Raw genomic sequence first — 22,188 nt, forward strand, 5'->3', positions numbered from 1 at the left:
GAGTAGGTCTTAGCGGATGTAACAAAGGGAATCTGGTCATTTTTTAAAAATAAAGCATCGTTCAGACTTAAATATAAATAAAACGGAAATAATGTAAGTTATTTATTCTTTCTCTGCGGACTGGTACTAAATGGCCCACAGACCAGTACCAGTCCGCGGCCTGGGGGTTGGGGGCCACTGATGTAGAGTCAACATGCACTTATGGCTACCGCCCCATCAGGCAGGGGCACAAGCCCCCCTCTTAGGACTCCCACACTTAATTATTAACTCATTCATAGGTTGTTGCCTACATAGCATGGCCGTCAGCTGTATAATTTAAATGACTAGACTGAACAATGTAGGGGACCAAGATGTGACAGTATTTTTTAAAGATTCTATTTTTTTAAATTCATTTTTAGAGAGGAGAGAGAGAGACAGAGAGAGAGAGAGAGAGGAGACAGAGAGAGAGAAGGGGGGAGGAGCTGGAAGAATCAACTCCCATATGTGCCTTGACCAGGCAAGCCCAGAGTTTCGAATCAGCAACCTCAGCATTTCCAGGTCAACGCTTTATCCACTGCGCCACCACAGGTCAGGCCTAAAGATTCTATTTTTTTTTAAGGAATATTTTCTAGCCAGATAATGTCCATCAGAAAAAGCACTGAACCCTGAATGCCAAAACTGAATAGAATTTTCAGAAATAGGAACTGTGATTATTTAAAGTATATTCCTTTTTTTTTTTAAATCTCCAATTCAAGGTTTACTCAATAACTGGGCTTATAACTTTTTTGGGGAAACTTTAAGATTTGCAATTTAACTACCCAGTCCTAGATGAGATGCTTCTGTCTAAAATACCTTCTTTCAAAAACCAGCCCAGAACTGGAATTTTGGTCAGCCCCAGACCCAGGATTGGATTGTCATTCATTGGTGCCTGAAGGCGTAAATCCAGGATTACAGAAGAGAAAGCCTAACTGAGACAAAGGTCGGGAGAGCTTAAATGAAAAAGCATTTACTTTTAAACTACATTGTTCAGCCTGACCAGGCAGTGACGCAGTGGATAGAGCACTGGACTGGGATGCAGAGGGCCCAGGTTTGAGACCCTGAGGTTGCCAACTTGAGCTCATCTGGTTTGAGCAAAAGCCCACCAGCTTGAACCCAAGGTCGCTGGCTCCAGCAAGGGTTTACTCCAGTGTTTCCCAACCTTTTTTGTGCCATGCTCCACCTTAACCTTTCTAAAATTTTTATGTCCCCCCCTATGTAACATACATAATTTTTAACATTAAAAAATTGATTTGTTCACTTAATAAACATAAATGATAGGTTCTAGGAAGAAATCACTATGAAATTGTTAACAAAACACAGTAAGTAAAATTTCAAAACATATAATGAAAAACAGAAATTTAAATTCCAAATAATTTTAATACAGATTTTTCTATATTTATTATTTTAATTTAGTGTGATCCTTGCGCTTGATGCTTGCTGCACAGAGATTTTATATTAGGTTCCAATTTGGTTAGCTTTAGTCTCAAGTCTCCATGTTGTGTTATATCCAGCCGATTTCTTTTTTTTTTTACCAGTAAATCATTTACAGCACTAAATCCACATTCAGCTAAAAATGAAGATGGAAATGGTAGCAATAGTTTTCTTGCACATTTGGTTGAATTTGGGTATTTGATTTCTGTTTCCTCACAAAGCCATGCCATCACTCCTTTGATATTAAATAAAGCTTTAACTGACTCATCATTTTGCAATTCTGCGAGTTCTTCTTGATACTGCATATTTGATATATCAGACAAATCCACTAACATTGGCTGCATCATCCATGTTGGGAAATCAATTTGTTTTAAATCAGAAAATCTTTCTTTTAAATCAGCCGATAGAATATTCAAATGATTGACAATAACAAGTAAAGCGGTATCAGTTACTTCACATTTTTGGAGCCAATGAAACTGTTTAAAGTTTTTGTTGTTAATATGTTTCTCACATAACTCAATATTGGTAATGAAACCAAATATCCTTGCTTTTGCATCGACAAGAGTTTTATTTGTTCCTTGAAGTTACTTATTTAATATATCAATATTTAGTTTTTCAAAGATATTGGCTAAATAACTCACAAATGCTTTACCATCTATTGTTAACAGATACTTCATTTCAGGTTTGTCGCTTAAAAAATCACTAAGAGTATCAAACAGTTCCATAAATCTTTTCAAACAGTTTCCTTTAGATAGCCATCTTACTTCAGTATGAAGTAAAAGTCTCACATGGTCTTCATTTTGTTCCTCACAAAATAGCTTGAAAAGACGCTCACATTTGGCACTAGCTTTAATAGCATTAACACACTTTATTACTGTATGTAATACTTCATTCAGAACAGGCAAGATGTTTTTAGCTACCAAGTTTTCCCTATGAATAACACAATGCACAAGAATCATTTCTGGATTCGCATCTTTCATCAATTTTAAGCAGCCATTTTTCTTGCCCATCATATTGGGAGCACCATCTGCAGCACAAGATGTTATATTTTTCATTGGTATATCATTGACATCTAAGTAGTTTTTTAGCTTATTATATATATCTTTGGAGGTAGTGGTGCTTTCTAATCTTTTACAGAACAACATTTCTTCAGCAAAATGTCCTTTATCAATATATCTTACGTAAATTATCAATACGCCTCACTGTCTCTCAAAGTTGGTTCATCCATTTGCAAGGAGAATTTTCTTGTTTTCAGCTTTTCAATAAGTTGTTTTTCAATATCCTCACTCATTTTGTCTATTCTTCTGCTAACAGTATTGTTACTGAGTGGCATAGCTTTTACATCTTTGTCATCTTTTTCAAGAACCATTTTAAGAAATGCTGATATTGATGGTTTTATTAAATTCTCTCCTATAGTGTGATTTTCTCCAGTTTTAGTGATGAATAAAGAAATTTGATAACTAGCCTCAAGAACACGATTATTAGTTGAAGTATGAGCAGTAAATAGAGACTTTAATGTTGTTCTTTTTTCAAAATTTTTCTTTAAAGTTTTAAAGTAACTCAAATCTGAATTAACATGAGCACTATGTTTCGCCTTCAAATGCGCCTCAAGACGACCTCGTTTCATTGATTCGTTGGTCAAGCATTCCTGGCATAAAAGACAAAAAGGAATCCTCTCATCGTGAACAGTGGGTATGAACCCAAATTTTAAATATTCCTCCGAATATTGACGAGTTTTTTTCTTGCTTGCACCACTCATTTTACTATGGGCTATAAGAAATAAAAATAAGATCAATTAAAAACTAATATTAAAATACGTGTTAAAATATATTCAATGTGACATAGAGTAAATGTATACTAAAAATTCATATTTATTTAAATGTATATAACACATTTACTACACTATCACCGCAAATCAAAAGGTATCTATATTTTTTCCATTTGACAAAATATTCTGGAAAGTTATGCTTCTGAAATTAAAATTGTCATGCATGCACTATTATAGCCCCAATAATATTTATAAAGTATTAGTGCTTTCTAGCCCCGATGCAAGAAGTACTTAATAGTTTAATATTGATAAAAATAAAATCAAATACTTACCAATTATATCTATACAATATATATATGTATATTTATTAAATCAACGAGCTTTTACAACAGTTTTTTTTTTAATTTTTTTTTTTTATTTTTTATTTTTTTCATTTTTCTGAAGCTGGAAACAGGGAGAGACAGTCAGACAGACTCCCACATGCGCCCGACCGGGATCCACCCGGCACGCCCACCATGGGGCGACGCTCTGCCCACCAGGGGGCGATGCTCTGCCCCTCCGGGGCGTCGCCATGCCGCGACCAGAGCCACTCTAGCGCCTGGGGCAGAGGCCACAGAGCCATCCCCAGCGCCCGGGCCATCTTTGCTCCAATGGAGCCTTAGCTGCGGGAGGGGAAGAGAGAGACAGAGAGGAAAGCGTGGCGGAGGGGTGGAGAGGCAAATGGGCGCTTCCCCTGTGTGCCCTGGCCGGGAATCGAACCCGGGTCCTCCGCACGCTAGGCCGACGCTCTACCGCTGAGCCAACCGGCCAGGGCCTACAACAGTTTTTACTGACACTTATTTCAAATTAACACCAACTGAATGATGTGAAACACTACAGAAGTTGCGATGGGCCAATTAGGTGAGAATAACTGCGTTGTTTAGCGAGTTTTTAAAATGTCCAGGGTTCCCCGCGGCAGATGACACGCTCCGTGGTGAATCCAGGACGAAGTTTACTTGACGACGCCAATCACCCAGTTGATATTTTGGTCTCGTCAAACAAAATTATACTTAATAATTATTTACCGCAATTATTTAAGAATTGCATTTTTTGTTAAATTTGGCACCGATATCTAGCATTGCATTTAAATGGCTCGGGGCGAAAGAGTTAAAGTCGTGTCAAGTCCATTTTCAAATTGCCCCCCTTAACTATCGAATTGCCCCCCTGTGAGGCGTGGGCCCCACGTTGGGAAACACTGGGTTACTGGGTCTGCTGAAGGCCCGCGGTCAAGGCACATATGAGAAAGCAATCAATGAACAACTAAGGTGTCGCAACGCGCAACGAAAAACTAATGATTGATGCTTCTCATCTCCGTCCCTGTTTATCCCTCTCTCTGACTCTCTGTCTCTGTAAAAAAAAACAAAAAACAACTACATTGCTCAGATATATCAGTCAATACACCAATTGCTACAACCTGTCATTACTGAGAAAGTATGAGAACTTAATACTATCTATTTATAAAATGTGATTTCTAATGTTATATAAATTAATTCTACAAGTATTTATAAGGACCTACTTTGTGTCAGGAATGGTGTTGATACAAAGGCAAATTAAACTAGGTATGGAAACAGAAATTATAATAAATTGTACTAGAAGTTATGAACATGATAGAATTCTGGGCAAAGCCTGTGCACCCTGGGTTTGGGTGGGGAGAGAGACAAGAAGGCATATTATCACTTGTCTTTATATATATATTTTAATCCCATACTTGAATGTTTCTATTTTTGTGTGTTTTTAGACATGATTGGTGGTGACACACATATAATTATACATAGATATAGGTAATTGTGCAAAACCAATTATTTAGAAAAAATGGCTAAAAGAAAGGCACAAGAATCATGGGACCTGCCCTCTGGAGGCCTCAGGACAACTTGCCTGAATAAGCAATATTCAATCTGAGTCATACAGAAAGACTGAGGTTCTGCCAGACAAAAAGCGAGGAGGAGGGGGCATGCTAGTCAGAAGGAAAAGTGTTTTTCTCACATACATTTTTATGCAACGGGGCATGGCCCAAGAGAGTCCTGCATCCATGTGGGATATGTGAGGGAAGGGAGGGAACCGATGGAGCTTAGGTGCCAAGTTCATGAGCCCATGCTTTACCACAATAAAGGAGAGAAAAGGAAGAAAGAGGTTCATTGGTCTTCTGGTGAGCTGGCGGAGGAAGAGCTCGAAGTGCAAGGGTGGACTCTTTTTGAATACTGTCATCTGAGAGAGTATGCACCTCCAGCTGTTTGCTTGCAATATGAGATACTGCTGGTCTGGTGTTCAGACCATTTTGGCAATGGGTGTGCATGAGAGGAAGGTGCTGCAGGACTTAAGAAAAAACCCACAAGACACAACATAAAGAAAAGATGGCTACAGGGGACTCCTCTACAACTGAGAGCCCAGATCTCTGCACCTTGTCATATTTGTTTCTTTAATCATCAAGCAAAATGGCAGAGCATGAGTTAAATTAGCAGACATGGGTTCGGGTGCAGAGAAGGATGACTAACTAAAATCTCTCAGGTATGCAGGAAATGGCTATAGGGATTAGCTGCTTTAAACAACCTTAACAGTGCTTGACCAGGCAGCGTTCTGACCCCTCAGGACTTGGCGTTCCAAAGTCTGCACCAAAGACTTGTTTCAGGGCAGCATCTGATCTCCAGCAATTTTCCTACAGTCAGGTGGGATGCCCTCCTTGTCTTGGATTTTAGCTTTGACATTCTCACGGTGTCACTTGGCTCCACCTCCAGGGCTCCACTTAGAGTCTTCTCAAAGATCTGCATCTCTGCATCTGCAGGGAAGGCTGCCCTGCCTCCTTCCAATTGGTAGTTGTACCATGGAATCTGAAGTCGCACAGTGGACTTTTGTACTGTTATGATAAAATCCACTGGACTTTCTTTTACTTTGAATGGAAAAAATTTTTTTTAACTCATTCATGGTTTTGTAACATAATACATAAGTCACAAATGTATGTGGTTCTTATAAATGCGGACTCATTCTGTTATACAAGATCAAAAAATCACATTTTTAAACACTACCATTGACAATATTGAAAAGTCTTTAAGGATTGGGAAGCTATTGAGCTCACAGCAGCAAATACAAGTTTTCCAAAATTCAAATATCTTATGAAAGCTTATATTTTATTGTTACCAACATAATATCCTTGAAGTGACAGGCTCACTTTTTAAAATTTTTATTTATTGATTTTAGTGCAGTGGTTCTCAACCTGAGGGTCGCGACCCCGGGGGGGTGTCGAACGACCCAAACACAGGGGTCGCGACCCACAGGTTGAGAACCGCTGTTTTAGTGAGAGAAGAAGGAAAGAGCAAGAGACAGGAACATTTATCTGTCCCTGTGTGTGCACTGACCAGGGATCAAACCGGTAACTTCTGTGCTTCAACCAACTGAGCTATCTGGCCAGGGCCACTTTATTTTTGAGAAAATATTTGCCCAGTTCTTAATGCTGAATAAACACAATTTGTCCGTGTTTCTATCAACTAAAAATGCTGTTCTGTGAAAACAACACAAAACAAAACGAAAAAGAATAATGCCCAGCTAGTTCAGGTTGCAATTCAAGCACTCACACAAACACTTTTTCTTGATACACATAGTTTAATATACAGCGGAAGAACGTTTATGCTACACCTCACTTTGCCTCACACAATTTAAAAAAAGATGTGTGCTCAAGGGTGTAATTTAATACAATTAGTAATTTGTATGCTTCATCAAGTATCTTCTTAAATTGACCTGGCTTTTCTACAGCTGCAGGTACCATCCGAGGCCACTGCCTTGATTAGTGCTAAAGCAGTAGGCACTCTGACCCCCTGCTGCTTTTGCACCAACACAGAAAAACAAAAAGGAATTAAAGTTTCAGTATTGTCATAATAGGTTTTGACCTTGCAAACCTGGGCACCTGAGAGAGTCTCAGGGACCCTAAGAGTGGGGAGTGCTGTCCTCAGGCATGCCCCTTAACCTCGCTAAAGCAGGTAGGTGCAAAGCAGTTTTGAGAATTAAACAAAGGCTTATTTAACAAGAAATAATGCACACACAGCACGTATCAGTGCCTGGTGTATAACACATGTTTATTGAATGTTAGCTGGTGCTCTTCATCTGAGGATATTGTAAGGGTATAGCTATCATTTATAGTAGTAGTAATGATGGTGATCTCTCGTTTTTCTCCACATGCTCCTTCCTCCGGCAGATTTCCACTCCAGCTAACTGCTCCAGCTGGCTCTCTGCAGCCTTCTCTGTGTGGCAGCCTAACTGCTCCCTCACAAGCACTATCAATTGGATCAGGCCTCTGCTGGCTTGGCCTCCGCAGCCATCCTTCCCTCTGCTCCTGCTGCTGGGCCACCAGTAGAGAGTGTGCTTTTGTGGAAAGACACCGCTGTTAAAGGCAGCTCTGGCTATTTGTGTTTGACCTGCCTGAGACTCAGTTTGCTAATCTGTGAAGTGGGAATATTTGAAACTAACTGGCAGAGTGCCCCAGGTGATAGAATGTGGCTCCTTCCTCCCTCCCTCCCTCCTTTCCTTTCTTCTTTTCTCATGGTTCGTTTTGAAAAGTCGTTCTTTTTTTCCCCTTCCTCCCTCCAATCTATCTAGAACATCACCATTGAATTAATTTTCTCACAACACAGCTCACTTGCTGAATCAGTACTAGCAACCACGAGCAGGTTGTTCATTCTCAATGGTTCCCTGGTAGGGGTGCAGTCTTTCAGTGGGGGCCTGTTATCACAAGCTGACACATCTCTTCCACCTCCCCACTGCTCTCACGGACACCCTCAGCAGACGTCCAGTCCTCTTAGCATGGCATTCAAGGTACTCCTTGAAGTGGGCCCTATCATGTCAAATTGAATTCATCGGCCTCTAAATTCACAGCTCCCTGACTTCCATGTTGCTGCCACCCTACTGGTGCTTTTCTCCCCTTCTCCACCTGCTGACGACTTGTCTGTCCTGGAACCAACAGGTCACTGCCCTGTGTGTGTGAGAGCGGTATGCAGTCTCTAAGAGGGATGTGCTTGCTTCTGTCACACTTCCTTCAGGTACTTCCTTGGGGTCTTGCGTGTTCTCTCTGGACTCAACGGCTCTTTAGGTACATGCGAGTTCTATCAGACTCTATTAACCCAGGGAAATGCATGTTTCTTCCCAACCTCAGCAGGTCACCTGAGAGCCTCACTCCTGCAGTCACTATGATGTTTGTTGATGGATAAATGAAAAAAAGTTTATCTTGTTTAGCTTATGAACCAAGGTCCTACATATGAAAGCAGCTGTTGTAAAATGAACAACTGCTTACCAGCAACACCACCAAAACCCCAACACATTTTGTGTGACCCGTGGAACAGTCATGGCACATACCGTCTGTCCTTAATAAAACTCCAGTGAAGACACTTCCTCTTGCTTCTGTGAGTACACACCTGTTAGGAGTGATTCTACAGGACATGTGATTCTAGCAAGAACAAAATAGCCAAGGGGATATTTTATTTCTGATCAGAAGTTTCTAGGAGATGCCTCATTTTTCATACAGAAGCCTTTATACGATTCTGTGTCTTCCAAAGAACAGAAAATTGAATGGCAGTATCTTTGCATTTCTGGGCTTATCCTGGGGGCCTGTTGAAATGGCAACCTCTGCTGTCCTTATTTCTTGGATCTTGGTTTAGGGCTGTGAGTCTGTAAGAATCCAGTGGTTCAGCCTCTTTGGGCAAAATCTCAGTTGAAAGTCCAACTTGACAGAAGGGGTTTTGCCAGTAATTTGTGCACAGCTCTGGGAGCAAGGTGAGACAAACCCATCTAGGGCACTGGAGAGACTCCTTTATTTATGCATCAGAGCCTTCTTCCCCAGCTCCTGCTGCAGGGAGGCTGTACTATGGACCTACTCTGATGAAGGTTTTCACTGGGTCGGTTTTCTTCCTCTCACTCTTCATAGGGGGCAAATGTTTTGCTTCCCTACAGGTTAGAGCTGTGGTTGGCAAACTACAGCTTGCGAGCCACATGTGGCTCTTTGGCCCCTTGAGTGTGGCTCTTCCACAAAATACCACGTGTGGGCGCTACCTCGATAAGGAATGTACCTACCTATATATACAGTGTGTCCGTAAAGTCATGGTGCACTTTTGACTGGTCACAGGAAAGCAACAAAAGACGATAGAAATGTGAAATCTGCACCAAATAAAAGGAAAACTCTCCCAGTTTCATACCTATTCAGTGCAGTTCGATATGGGCTCACGCACAGATTTTTTAGGGCTCCTTAGGTAGCTATCCCGTATAGCCTCTACAGACTCGTCACTGACTGATGGCCTACCAGAACGGGGTTTCTCCACCAAACTGCTGGTTTCCTTCAACTGCTTATCCCACTGAGTAATGTTATTCCTATGTGGTGGTGCTTCGTTATAAACGTGCACTTCGTTATTCACATTGCACTTTGGTCACTGATTCAAATTTAGCAAGCCACAGAACACACTGAACTTTCTTCTGTACCGTCCACATCTCGACTGGCATGGCCGTGGGCTGCTCCGCTGTATACACAGTGTTACATCATCATCTGCGCATGTGCACATGCTGCCACATCATCCTACAGAAACTGGGAGGGTTTTCCTTTTATTTGGTACAGATTCTACATTTCTATTGTTTTTTGTTGCTTTCCTGTGACTGGTCAAAAGTGCACCATGACTTTACAGACACACTATAGTTTAAGTTTAAAAAATTGGCTTTCAGAAGAAATTTCAATCGTTATACTGTTGATATTTGGCTCTGTTGACTAATGAGTTTGCCCACTACTGGAAAGCATCAGGGACAGTAACTGGTTGCTCTTCCATCACCAGGTGTGCACTGATTCTGGGCGTATGGGGCATGGTTAGCAGCTGGTGAAATCGTAGGTCTGATGATCAAAATGAACTTAGGTCCTTGAGACTCAGTTCTAGACAGAGTTCCCTGTCAGACTGTTGGCCTGATTTTATGATTGGAAAAGTAATCCCTAACGCCCTTCATAATTCATAAGGAAACTACTCTGGGTATGATAAAGGGGGCCTCCTGAAGCTGTGTGAGGGCCACTAAGGGAGTGGAAGGTTGAAATCTGTCCCTTGGTTTTTGCTAGTACAGGAACAGGATATCCAGGAAGCCTTTTCCAAGTAATCAGGAGAGGCATCAGGCTGGAAGGGGCTGAGTTAGATACCTGTGCCACCTCCTTCCATTTCCTTCCCTCCCCCACTCCTGGGGCAGCCCTGCCTCCTGATGGCCTTTCCTCTGCTTGGGACTCCTTTTTTGTCTTTCTGAACCCAGGACCCTCCCATTTCTCCTTTAAGACCCAAAACAAGTCCCCTTTCTGACCACTTTCCACAGCCTGGACAGATTTTGTCTTTCCCTATGCAGGTTCCAAACTGTTTCCATCTACCTGTGCTGTAGCATTTACCACTCGGCAGTAATACTACTTGTGAACGTTGTTGTTTGTGCTTCTTGGTATCTGCCCCAGAGCCTGGCAATGGATATGCCGGCTAGAGGACGTTCACTATGGGTGAATGAGTGAACGGAGTCCAGACTTTTGGGCCTAAAGTATAGTTTCTATAAGATCATCAAATCATCTTGCAATAGGACCCCCTAAAAAGAGGTGACTCCTTGCTCCACCCCTTTCTGGGGCCAGAATGGGGGTGGTGAACCTCAGGAAGACAGAGCTACAACCTGTTCTTTCTTCATGTAATAATGTTCGAGTTTATGTGATTTTTTTTTCCTAATGAAAGTTGTCCCCTTACAGTTGGTGTTTCCGGTGGCAACGGCAGAACCGAGGCAGGCAGGGCCTTTCCAAGTGTCTGCAAGTCTCCTCACATGCAGAGCATTTTGTTCCAGGGAACTCTCCACTTGTGACAGGGACAGAGAGTGTCCAGCAAGTCCATTTATTTTAGGATTGGAGAAAGTGACACGCAATCCTTTTTAAAATGTGAGTTATGGAGCTTGGTACTGTGCCATTTATCTTTGTCTGTGGGGGAAGGAAGAACGCCAGGGTGAGTTTATTAAACAGACATTGTGTTTAGGACTCTATTCCCCGCATAGCACGTAGTAACACTCTAATAAGACATATTTTGATGAAAACATTGATTAAGCATTCAGAGTTGCTCATTACCAAAAGTGGAGTAGGTATTTGAACATATACTTGGCAAGCAAGCTATTTAATTACTGGACTTCTCTATTTAAACCCACCTTGCTTTCATGTTTAATAGCTAATATGTACGAGGCATATTTTCTTGGAAGAAAGGTGACCAGTTTTGGAAATTGAAAACTTAGAACTCTTAACCAGACAAGCAAGTTTTAAAAGAAGGATAAGAAGGACCAACCATAAATTTGAAAGGCCTCAATTAAAAAAAAGAAAAGGAAGGATTCTTACATTCGTTTTTCCTCCCCCCCCAAATGGTAATGCCATGTAGCCACAAACCTTGGTGGAATGGAGCAAAATGGTACTATGTGCGTTCACACATAGTAGTAACAGTATTTACCTCATAGTATTAAGAAATCAATATAAACCAGAGAAAATCCATTGTCTCCAGACTTACTCACCCCCCCCCCCACCAAAGCTAGAAGCGGGGAGGCAGTCAGATTCCTGCATGTGCCTGACCAGGATCTACCCAGCATGCCCACTAGGGGGTGATGCTCTGCCTATCTGGGGCATTGCTCCACTGCAACTGGAGCCATTCTAGCGCCTGAGGCAGAGCCGTGGAGCCGTCCTTAGCTGCCCAGCCAACTCTGCTCCAGTGGAGCCTTGGTTGCAGGAGGGGAAGAGAGAGGTAGAAAGAAAAGGGAGAAGGGTGGAGATGCAGATAGGCGCTTCTCCTCTGTGCCCTAACCAGGAATTAAACCTAGGACTTCCACACGCCAGGCCGACGCTCTACTGCTGAGCCAACCAGTCAGGGCCCAGACTTACTTTAAAAAAAAAAAAAAAACTTGCAGAAGCTGTTGCATGGACAAATGGGACAAATGACTGTCCTAATGTATTTGAGGTTATATCTTCTAATGACATTCATGTTTATTGGGCCCAAGGCTACATTCATTCAGCATCTCTTCTCTAGCTCCCCACATTTCACTGTGTTCTAGGGCCCGGCATTGGTCTGTCTTTGATGTTTAGCAACTGGGTTAGAGTTACATATCCAAATGGAAGATACTGGTGTTTGAAGAGTATTTAGCATAGTCCCAGGCACACAGTACGCATCCAAAACATATGGTCAAGCATGAAGGGAAATATGGATAGGACCTTCAGGAAGTCATGGTCTAAACTCAAGTAGGGCCTGACCAGTGGTGGTGTAGTGGATAGAGTGTTGACCTGGGACGCTGAGATCCCAGGTTAAAAATCCCCGAGGTTGTTGGGTTGAGCATGGAGTCAGCAGCTTGAGTGTGGGCTCATTGACATGATCCCATGGTTGCTGGCTTGAGCACAATGTTGCTGGTTTGAGCAAGGGGTCACTGGTTCAGCTGGAGCCCCTTGGTCAAGGCACGTATGAGAAGCAATCAATGAACTAAAGTGCTGCAACTATGAGTTGATGCTTCTCATCTCTCTCCCTTCCTGTCTCTCTCTCAACTCCCCCCCCCCAAAAAAAAAATTAAACTCAAGTAGGCAATGAGCACTTGGTCCTACCTACTTTCTAAGACATAAACCATTTAAGGGTTGGGGGAGGCACAGGAGTGCAGGTCATGAGACGGGTGTACAGTCCTCACTTGATAACTGCTGTCCTCTTCAGTCCACCGCACTACTTAAGGGAGACTGCCCCTCTTCCCAGCAGGAAGGAAACCCTGGAGAGTCCTGGTTTCCTCAGTCACTTGACTTCTCTGTATTCCAATTTAATTAATTTTTATCACGTTTTGAATTATATCCTTTCTCTTCTGTTATGGTGAATGCTTAAAATTATTTATATAAAATTACATTTACACAAACTTCTATTAAAAGCCAAACTACAGGAGTAATCTATTGACCAAATCATTAAAAATGGATATTAAATAAATTATATAGTTCAGCTGATTAAAAATACCTCCATCAAGGCCCTGGCCGGTTGGCTCAGTGGTAGAGCATCGGCCTGGCGTGCAGGAGTCCCCGGTTGGATTCCCGGCCAGGGCACACAGGAGAAGCGTCCATCTACTTCTCCACCCCTCCCCCTCTCCTTCCTCTCTGTCTCTCTCTTCCTCTCCTGTAGCCAAGGCTCCACTGGAGCAAAGTTTGTCTGGGCGCTAAGGATGGTTCCGTGGCCTCTGCCTCAGGCGCTAGAATGGCTCTGGTTGCAGCAGAGCAACGCCCTAGATGGGTAGAGCATCGCCCCCTGGTGGGCATGCCGGGTGGATCCCGATCGGGCGCATGCGGGAGTCTGTATTGACTGCCTCCCGGTTTCCAACTTCAGAAAAATACAAAAAAAAAAAAAAAATAATAATAATAATAATAATAATAAAAATATGACTTAAAAAATACCTCCATCAAAATGGAATACTGGTGACAAAAGTATTAAGAGTTGAATTACTGATTTTGAAATAGCAGATGGTACAATAACGGAAGAAACGCGATCTGCTGCCCTGCCCTATCCCCATCACTTTGGGGGTCAGAAGGGGAACTACTGATCTATTGCAGGAGACCCAGGAAAGAGAGGTGATGAAATGAGGATAGAAGATGGGGTCTAGTTAATGCAGAAGGAGGAAAGGGAGGAGTAGGGACTAGCGTCCGAGGGAACCGAGGTCGGAAGCCTGGAAGCAGCGCAGAGCGGTCACCTCTCCGGGAATCTAACCGAGGGCTAGGCGGGTGCTTGAGGCGCTCACGCGGACGCTCCCGCCGCTGGCCACCAGGGGGCGCGGGCGGAGCCGGAGGAGGGAGCCGCGGAAAAGGGTCAGCCGGGCTGCAGGGGCGGTGGCGGCCCAGCTCCGCTCCCCGCGCGTCTTCATCCCTGCGCCCACGGAGGGCGCGCAGCCCCGCCACCCGGATGCGGCCGCCCGCCCGCCGCCGCGCGCTCCGAGAACTGCTTTCGCTCCTCACCTGCTCGCTGGGTAAGTAGCGGGCGGCTGGGCGCACACGGGCGGGACGCGGGCTTTCCGCGCGCGAAAGGCAGCGCCGGGCGATCAGCCCCGCTCCCGGGCGACCGCGGCCCGCCGTCGGCCCCGCAGCAGTACCCTCGCGCGGCGTTCGGTGGCCCCGGCTCTCCGACTCTGGGAGGCGCTGCGGCCCCTCTCGGCTGCCCGGTCCCCGCCGCGGCCGCGCCGCTCGCCTCTTCCGCCTCCTTCTGCCCGGCGCTGGCCGGCGGCCGAGTCTCGCGCGCGAGCTCTCACTCCTACAAGAAGCGCGCCAGCTGGGCGACTGCGAGCAACTTTGGAAGGAGGGACGCGGGCCCGCCCCTCCCCCTCCGCCTCTCGGCGTCTCCCCTTGCGCCCCGCACTCCGCGTCTCCTCCGCGCTCCCAGCACCTTCGCGCGCCTCGCACCTCTCTGCCCTGCCTGCTCCCTCCAACCGCCCCGCCCCGGGGCTGAGACACGGCGCCCACGTGGCCGCTGCCCCCTCTGGGGCTCCCTTCGTGAACTGACCGACGTGCCCTGGCCCCCGCGGGTACGGTGCCAACCTGGCACCAGCCCCTCGCACCTCTCCCAGGCAAGGGCGGACCGGTGCGCCCCCCCACCCCCAGCGTGGGCGAGCCTGGCGCGGGAAACTGCGCAGTTCCCCCAAATCTTAGGTCTTTATGGGAGAAAAGTAGAAAACACTCCTGGAAACGATGCCTGTAGGGCCAGCTGCTGCTGCTGCTAACACCTCCTCCCTTTTCTCTTTTCATTCTTACAAGACCATGCTCTCTCCTTTATCATAAAATGATGCTGATAAAAGTTTTTCTTTGGAAATCATTGTAATTAACATTAATGGTGAGATTTGTTCAAATTTTAAAGCTTGGGGGGAAACGATTCTTTGTAGTGTTCTCAGGGTTATTGTCCTCTAACGGTTAGACTCTAACCCAGACTTTTTAGAGGCAGTACTTTGAGATTTTTAGAGATGGCAGAATGGTGCAATTTAGGAAAGACGTCGTGTTGTCTGTTGCACGTCGCTGTTTGGTAGCCCACCGGAACCTCTGGTGACCGTTTTTGTTTGGATTTAAGCTTTCACGGTAAGGACCTTTATTTTCGTACTCCTGGCATGTCTATAGAGATGCTCAGTGTGGGAAGATTGAGAGGGATTAATTGGTAATTAATTGCCCACATGCATGATTAAGTAAGCAACAGTGTAATGAAAAAATATGCGGGCACTTTGAGCAGAAAAGGCTGTAAGGGACTGTGGGGAGCCACTGAGTTTGGCGAAGTTCTGTTTTAACAGGGAAGGAAGTACACTGACTGCTGGGCAGCCTGGGAGAGGGTAAGCTGGAGTGGGAGTAGACTAGGTGAGGGCTAGCTGCAGTGGTTGGCCTGCTTCCTGGAAGATTTACACCTAACCAAAGCTGGTGGGTAGTAGCTGAAATTGGGATTCTATTTATAGCCCTGCACTTTATAATGCTGTCCTGAGAATATAAGTTTTGTATATATTATAGTGAACATATAGGCTGAAAGCCACATTTGTATTGCTCTATGTACCTATTTTTTTATTGCCCTTGGGTGAATGTCTGCACTGTCCAAAGTTGATACTATGTTAAAGGACATTCAGAGTGAACTAAAATTTCAACACATTTTTAGAGATTTATTAGTATTATGAAGTTGTCAGATAAACACAATACAGAAAATAAGGCAGAATCTATGAAAAGTTCTTTGAGAACTGGCTTTCATAGATTGGTACAGATAGAAAAGCTGTATTTTTGGAGCCCTGAAATAAATCATGAATTCACTTTACTGAGCTCTGCTTTGATGTGGGAGGGGGGCACTCTATAAATCTTGAAATCAAGATTCCTGAAATCTATCCAAAACAATACAATAGGAGTTCTGAGGCATTTGGGTTCTCTGGATATTTTAAAAATACCTTAAACATTCCCTTTAGGTTGGCTTGACTGTATATAGTTTATTTCCCCCCCAAAAAACTATAAGGAAACATTAGGGAAAAGTCCATATAGAGAATTTATTTTAAACTCTTATGATTATACAAACACTGCAATTTCAGTTCTCAGTTTGGTGCTGGTTCCAGAATCAGATTTATTCATGTTTCTAGGTTAGCCACTGTGTGGTTTCCAGTGGTTTCTCTATAAAATGAGAGCCCCAGACTAGATAAAATCCTGGAGCTTTGCCATCTCTACCAGTTCAGGCATACTGTTGTAAAAGGGGGTGCCATCTGCTTACCTGATAATCCTTAGTTCTTTCTTTTCCTGTCTTAGAAATCTCTGAGGTAATCAGGAATGTTATAGACCAGAGGTCCCCAACTCCCGGGCCGTGGGCTGGTACTGGTCCATGGGCCATTTGGTACCGGTCCACAGAGAAAGAATAAATAACTTACATTATTTCCATTTTATTTATATTTAAGTCTGAACGATGTTTTATTTTTTAAAAATGACCAGATTCCCTCTGTTTCATACGTCTAAGACTCACTCTTGATGCTTGTCTCGGTCACGTGATACATCTATCCGTCCCATCCTAAAGGCTGGTTCTTGAAAACATTTTCCGACATTAAACCGGCCCGTGGCCCAAAAAAGGTTGGAGACCACTGTATAGGCAATCAAATCCTTCAAATTCCTGTGTTGACTGTATGTGGAGGTAGAGCCTTTAAGGAGATAATTAAAGTTAAATGAGGTTATTGGATGGGGTACTAAATCAGTAGGGCTGGCGTCCTGATAAGGATAGGGAGCAGTATCAGGGTGCCTATGCAAAAAGAAAAGGTCGAACTAGAGAACACAGCAAGAAGACTGGTCATCTACAAGCTAAGGAGAGAAGTTTCAGCAGAGACTGGCTCCACTGACACCTTGATTTTGGACTTCTAGTCTCCAGAAATGTGAAAAACAAATTTCTGTTGTTTAAGTCAACCAGTCTATGGTTTTTGTTATGGCAGCCCTAGCAGACTAATAAAACAGGGGGTGAGGGGAAGGATGGAGGAATGTTCCTGGTGGTTGCTGTGTCCAGTGAAGAAATGTCCCACAGTGGCCCCTGCATATAGAGGTAGCCAGGGAGCTCTCTGTAGAGACTTTGGGGGTGGGTCTTGTAAAGCTTATTAAAAGTGGCTGACCCAGCTAGATACAGGCCTTCTTTTGTCATTGCCTATTTCGTGCATTTGATGGATGGAGCCATGGTGGCTATCTTGTGACCATGACGTGACTTTGATGGAAGCCAGTAGTAAGGATGGTAGAGCAGAAAGAGCCACCACTGCCTGGGTGCCGGATGGTTGTGGAGCACCATGCCAGTGCTGTATCACCTATTACCAGACCTGTATTGCTTGATATTAAAAATGAACCTTTGTCTTATTTAAGCATCAATTATTTGGCTTTTCTATTGATGCAGCCAATCCTAATTCTAATTGAATGAAGCATCCATGAAGAAGCTCAATTGAACCAATGGCAAAATAATAGATACTCAGTTTTGTCTTTCTTATCCCTGTTTCTACTCTGTATGGGTCAAGATTGTGTGTTTTAGCACCTGACAAGATTAGGAATGGTTGACATTTGAAGCCAGGTCTTGGTCGGATTCTTTGTACTGCAATGAGGCAGATAGTTCAGGATACTAGGAATCAGACCTGACTGATTTTTTTGTGTATTTTAGTCTTTGATTTTTAAACCCTTCTTTTATTTCTAAGGAAGTATATAAATATTGCTGGCACGGGTTCTCACCACCTGGATGGATTTTTTTGTCATCTAGATAGCCCAAGACCACCAAGTTAGCATGGCCCCCGTAGTCATGAATTTCACCTAATAGAGTTTGCTTGTAGTCAGTAGTCAAGCTACTGGGGGTGGGAATGTAAGGTACCTGTAAAGCCAGTAGCCGCCATCGTGGCCATTCACATGCAGGTTCGCATTGTATTTGGACAGACGGTAATGAAACAACAGAGCCACGAACTGGTGGGCCATTATCTTTAATCCTAGCTTGCACCCGGCGGGCAAGTAAAAACACACACTGGGCTCCAAAACCAACTCATTCAGCGCCACAAAGCTACTGACTTATCTGAGTTTCCTAGAATCAAAGGTGTCTATCTCACCAGTCTCATTCACCTCTGTTTCTCATCTCCTTCTCTCTGCACAAACTACACAAACTGGCTTCTCCTTCAGCACTCCACCATCTTGGCTACTTTTCCTCTCCTCCATGTAGCCTTTATCTGCTCTCCTCTCTAATGCTAATCTCAGGAACGAGAGAGAGCAAGCTCCTGGCCCCACTTTATAGTGTAGAAATCCAAACCTTTAATCTAATATACATACAAGGAAGTCTCTGATACAAAAGCACTTATCTGAGGCATAATGGGATTCCTCATGAGAGTGCACCACCTCATATCATGCAATCAGATGTGGGGAAAAGCTTAGTCTTAAATCTAAGCCTTAGGCTATAATGACCCAGCCTGCTTACAGCCTATCCCCTACACCCAATGCAAACTATAAGCAAGCAAACCTATATATCATATTTACAAACTTATTTGACCAACAGTACCAAAAGCTACAAAGTTAATATTAATATTTTAGGAAGCTTAAAGAACATTTTATTAATTTGGGCTAGGTGTGCAGAGAGATTTTGTAAGTGATCTTTGTACTTGTGTGATTAGCTTAAAACCAAGATGGCCGATAGCATTGTATTGTAAATGCAGAGGGGAAGGAGAGTTGGATTCTCTGACTTTCCCCACACCTGTAAGGAAATAGGTGAATAGCTAGCCACATGCAGGAAGAGAAAGATTAAATTAAACCTTTTCTTATATTAATGGGCCATTTACAAGCATTTGTCCCCATGGAAACTACCTCTCCCCTCCTGAAAGCATGTAGTTAATGTATGTATCTCTGGACAAAGGAATAGCAAATGAACACTAGAAAATATAGGAATGTCTTTTAATATGTAAAGTGACATTTTTACCATTGTGCTGCCTTGTAAGTTTTAATGTGAAGAAATGTCTTTTTATGAATCCTATCCAGCGGTCCCCAAACTTTTTACACAGGGGGCCAGTTCACTGTCCCTCAGACTGTTGGGGGGCCGCCACATACAGTGCTCCTCTCACTGACCACCAGTGAAAGAGGTGCCCCTTTCCGGAAGTGCAGCGGGAGCTGTATAAATGGTTTCAGGGGGCCACATGCAGCCCGCGGGCCGTAGTTTGGGGATGCCTGCTATAGACAGATATTATAAACTTGCTAATGAATTGTGTCCCATCCCCCCTTCACCCTTTTCCCAAACCTGTATAGGTGAAAACAAAGGTTCTAAGCTTAGGCTGTGATGTCAGGCTTTTCCCCCGCCCATGTATAATTAAGGGTATATAACCAGCCCCTAGACCAGGGGTCTCAAACTCAACTCAGCATGTGGGCCGCAAAGCAAGATCACAGCTGTTCGGTGGGCCGCACTAGGTCTACAAAAGGCAACTGTTACGCAACACTTTTCTCACTGCAGTTGAAAACAAAAAAAAATCAGTACTCGCGGGCCGCGAGTTTGAGACCCCTGCCCTAGACTATTATAGACGCACACAATTTGGGACTGCTGCCCTGTGTAAGCTATATGTGGCCGGCATATTTAATAAATTTTCTCCTTTAATAAAACTCTTCAAAACTTGACTGTCTGTACGTGAACTCGATGAAATGAGGTACAGTACCTTTCAGAATCTGGGGTGCAGTACTTTATAACAGGGGCAGTGGAATGGGAGGTGGGAAGAGTCTCTCTTTCAAATGGGGGTAGAGTGAAGAGGAGATTTTGGTACCCTTTTGTTAACTTTTTCTTTGGCAAACGTGTGGGCCCAGTTGTTGAGCAAGTCCCAGTTACTGACCTCATTCAAAACACGAAGGGACAGGTTTATACTTCTCATTAGAAATATAGAGCAAGCATAATTTCTAGGCACAAAGGGATTACTTTGTGAGGGGGAATTTGTAAATGTTGCAACGTTTTGCCTCCTAGTATTACATGTAATTCATCTTTGGTGTTGCACAGACTCTTGCTTATGAACAATAGACAGTAATGTTAACTCCATATTTCCCAATAGGAAGGGGAGTTACGGTGAGTGTCAGGGCTTCATGAGACCTCATTATTGATCCAGAGGCTCCCTTAATACCCTATTTCAAGCTCTGTTCACTGAGCCATCCCCAAAGTAACCTGATATATCGTAGGTGTGGGGCTACGGCAGAGAAAAGACAGAGCTAGTCCTCCTGCAGCCGCATGGAGCTGGGCATCTCGAAGAAGAGGTGACGTTAAGAACTAACTCAACAGGAAACTAATTGCAGCTGTGCTCAGTGTTGTGGCTGGAGTTTCTTCAGGGAGATATGTAGCTTTAGCCTGCAGTTGGCAGCAGTGCTTCTCAGTAGGGGGTGATCTCACCTTCAGGGAATGTTTATTCTTGCCTGGAGACTTTTTGGGTGTAATAGGGGATGGTTTGGCAGGGAGTGCTACTGGCATCTGGAGCTAGAGGTATTGCAATGCACAGGACACTCCTTCCCCACAAAGAATCAGTGATCTGGTTCAAAGTGTCAGTGGTACTGTAAGGCCAGGGGCCACTGCCATGGCCATGCACATGCAGGTTCCTATTGGATTCTGGCAGAAGATAAACTGTGGAGCCAGAAAATGGTGGGTGTAATGCTGGTAGCCCATGTAAGAATGAGATGACACTCGAACACCAGGTGTGCAGGCTTTATTAGAGGAGAAAGACCTGCCGGGCACTTCTCTGGGAGAAGGGCACCGAAACAGACTCTGAGGCAAAATTGTATAGGGTAGTGGAGAGCTTTGAGCAAGTGTGCACTGAATCAGCAGTTCTGGTATGCTCCCTTCTGCAGTTTCCTATAACGCCTCTCCTTGGGGTGGTCGACCAGCTTCCAGAACTGTTCTGCTTCAGGGGCGATAGTACGTAAGCAAGGGTGGGGTCAGATAGACAAGCAGAACAGCAAAAGGGCAGCTGGAAGTTCTGGTGAATTCATGTATCTATCAGCCCAGGCCAGGCAGGTTCACACTAGATTTAGGCAGATGGTAGAAAAGCTACAGAGACAGAAAGGGTTGGGCCATTCTGCTTAATAGAGTCTCACAATTGGTGGACAAGCACATAGACAGGGGAAACCACCTCTCAAGCAAACAAACAGCAATATGGCCCCTCACAGTGGTGCGCAGGCAAGCCGCGCATCTGCAGTCCCCAATCTCTCTGGAGCGCAAGCACGCACAGCCTTACACAAGCCATACACACGTGCCTCTGTCATGTGCTCACGCACTAATCAAGCAAAGTGCTTGCAGCCAGTAAACCCACGAGGCAGCCTAACACAGCTGCCCCAAAGTGGGCCATTCTGTTTATTAAAGTCTCCTAATGGTGGACAAGAAAACAGGCAGGGAAGACCCCTTCCCTTTCTCTCAGGGCTCCCAAGCCCCTCAGCACTCCGCACTCAACGGACTCATTTTCCAGTCTCACCAGACTCACAGGCCCCCACCAGCCTTAGCACTCCCCAGCCAAACAGGCCAGGCTGCTTCCTGCTTCTCTCTCTCTCTCTCTCACGAATTTCCCAAAACAAGCTGCAGGAGGGCAGGACCCCTTCTCCGGCAAAATTGCCCGTCCACTGGAGGCCAGGCCAGTAATCCTCAATTTGCAGTCTGCCACCCTGAAGGCAGAGGGCAAGCACCTGCAGCCTTCCATAGATCACACACCCTTGGCCTTGCCCAGGGCTAGGGCCGAGCTAGCCAGTGCAAAATACAAGCAAGCAAACCTAAACACACTTGTTTACCCAATATTACCAATGAGAAACCTTGGAGTAGGGCTCAAGAGAGTCAAGAGAGACTTTTTAAAGCAGGGGTCCCCAAACTTTTTACATAGGGGGCCAGTTCACTGTCCCTCAGACCGTTGGAGGGCCGGACTATAAAAAAAACTATGAACAAATCCCTATGCATACTGCACATATCTTAAAGTAA

The 22,188-nt window shown here is 44.4% G+C and overlaps 2 protein-coding genes across 7 annotated transcripts in view; one reads left to right on the top strand and one right to left on the bottom strand.

The window, feature by feature from the left end:
• Positions 1–1,664: 1,664 nt before the first annotated feature.
• On the bottom strand, positions 1,665–18,118 carry LOC136391684 (zinc finger BED domain-containing protein 5-like). The gene is made up of 3 exons (XM_066363454.1): positions 18,097–18,118; positions 14,226–14,510; positions 1,665–3,219 (listed from the first exon to the last, which is right to left on the bottom strand). Exons 1-3 carry the CDS (start codon positions 18,116–18,118, stop codon positions 2,639–2,641), a joined length of 888 nt encoding a protein of 295 aa, XP_066219551.1. The 3' UTR covers positions 1,665–2,638.
• B3GLCT (beta 3-glucosyltransferase) overlaps positions 13,996–22,188 on the top strand; it is a 123,982-nt gene continuing 115,789 nt past the window's right edge. For 5 of the 6 annotated variants that reach the window (XM_066369301.1, XM_066369302.1, XM_066369304.1 and 2 more), the window contains exon 1: positions 13,996–14,236. In XM_066369301.1, coding sequence (XP_066225398.1) covers positions 14,173–14,236 — 64 coding nt within the window. In that variant the 5' untranslated portion in view covers positions 13,996–14,172. The remainder of the gene's footprint in view (positions 14,237–22,188) is intronic. The other variant, XM_066369306.1, reaches the window with a different exon arrangement.

The sequence above is a fragment of the Saccopteryx leptura genome, chromosome 2, assembly GCF_036850995.1.
Source record: "Saccopteryx leptura isolate mSacLep1 chromosome 2, mSacLep1_pri_phased_curated, whole genome shotgun sequence".
Taxonomy (NCBI): domain Eukaryota; kingdom Metazoa; phylum Chordata; class Mammalia; order Chiroptera; family Emballonuridae; genus Saccopteryx; species Saccopteryx leptura.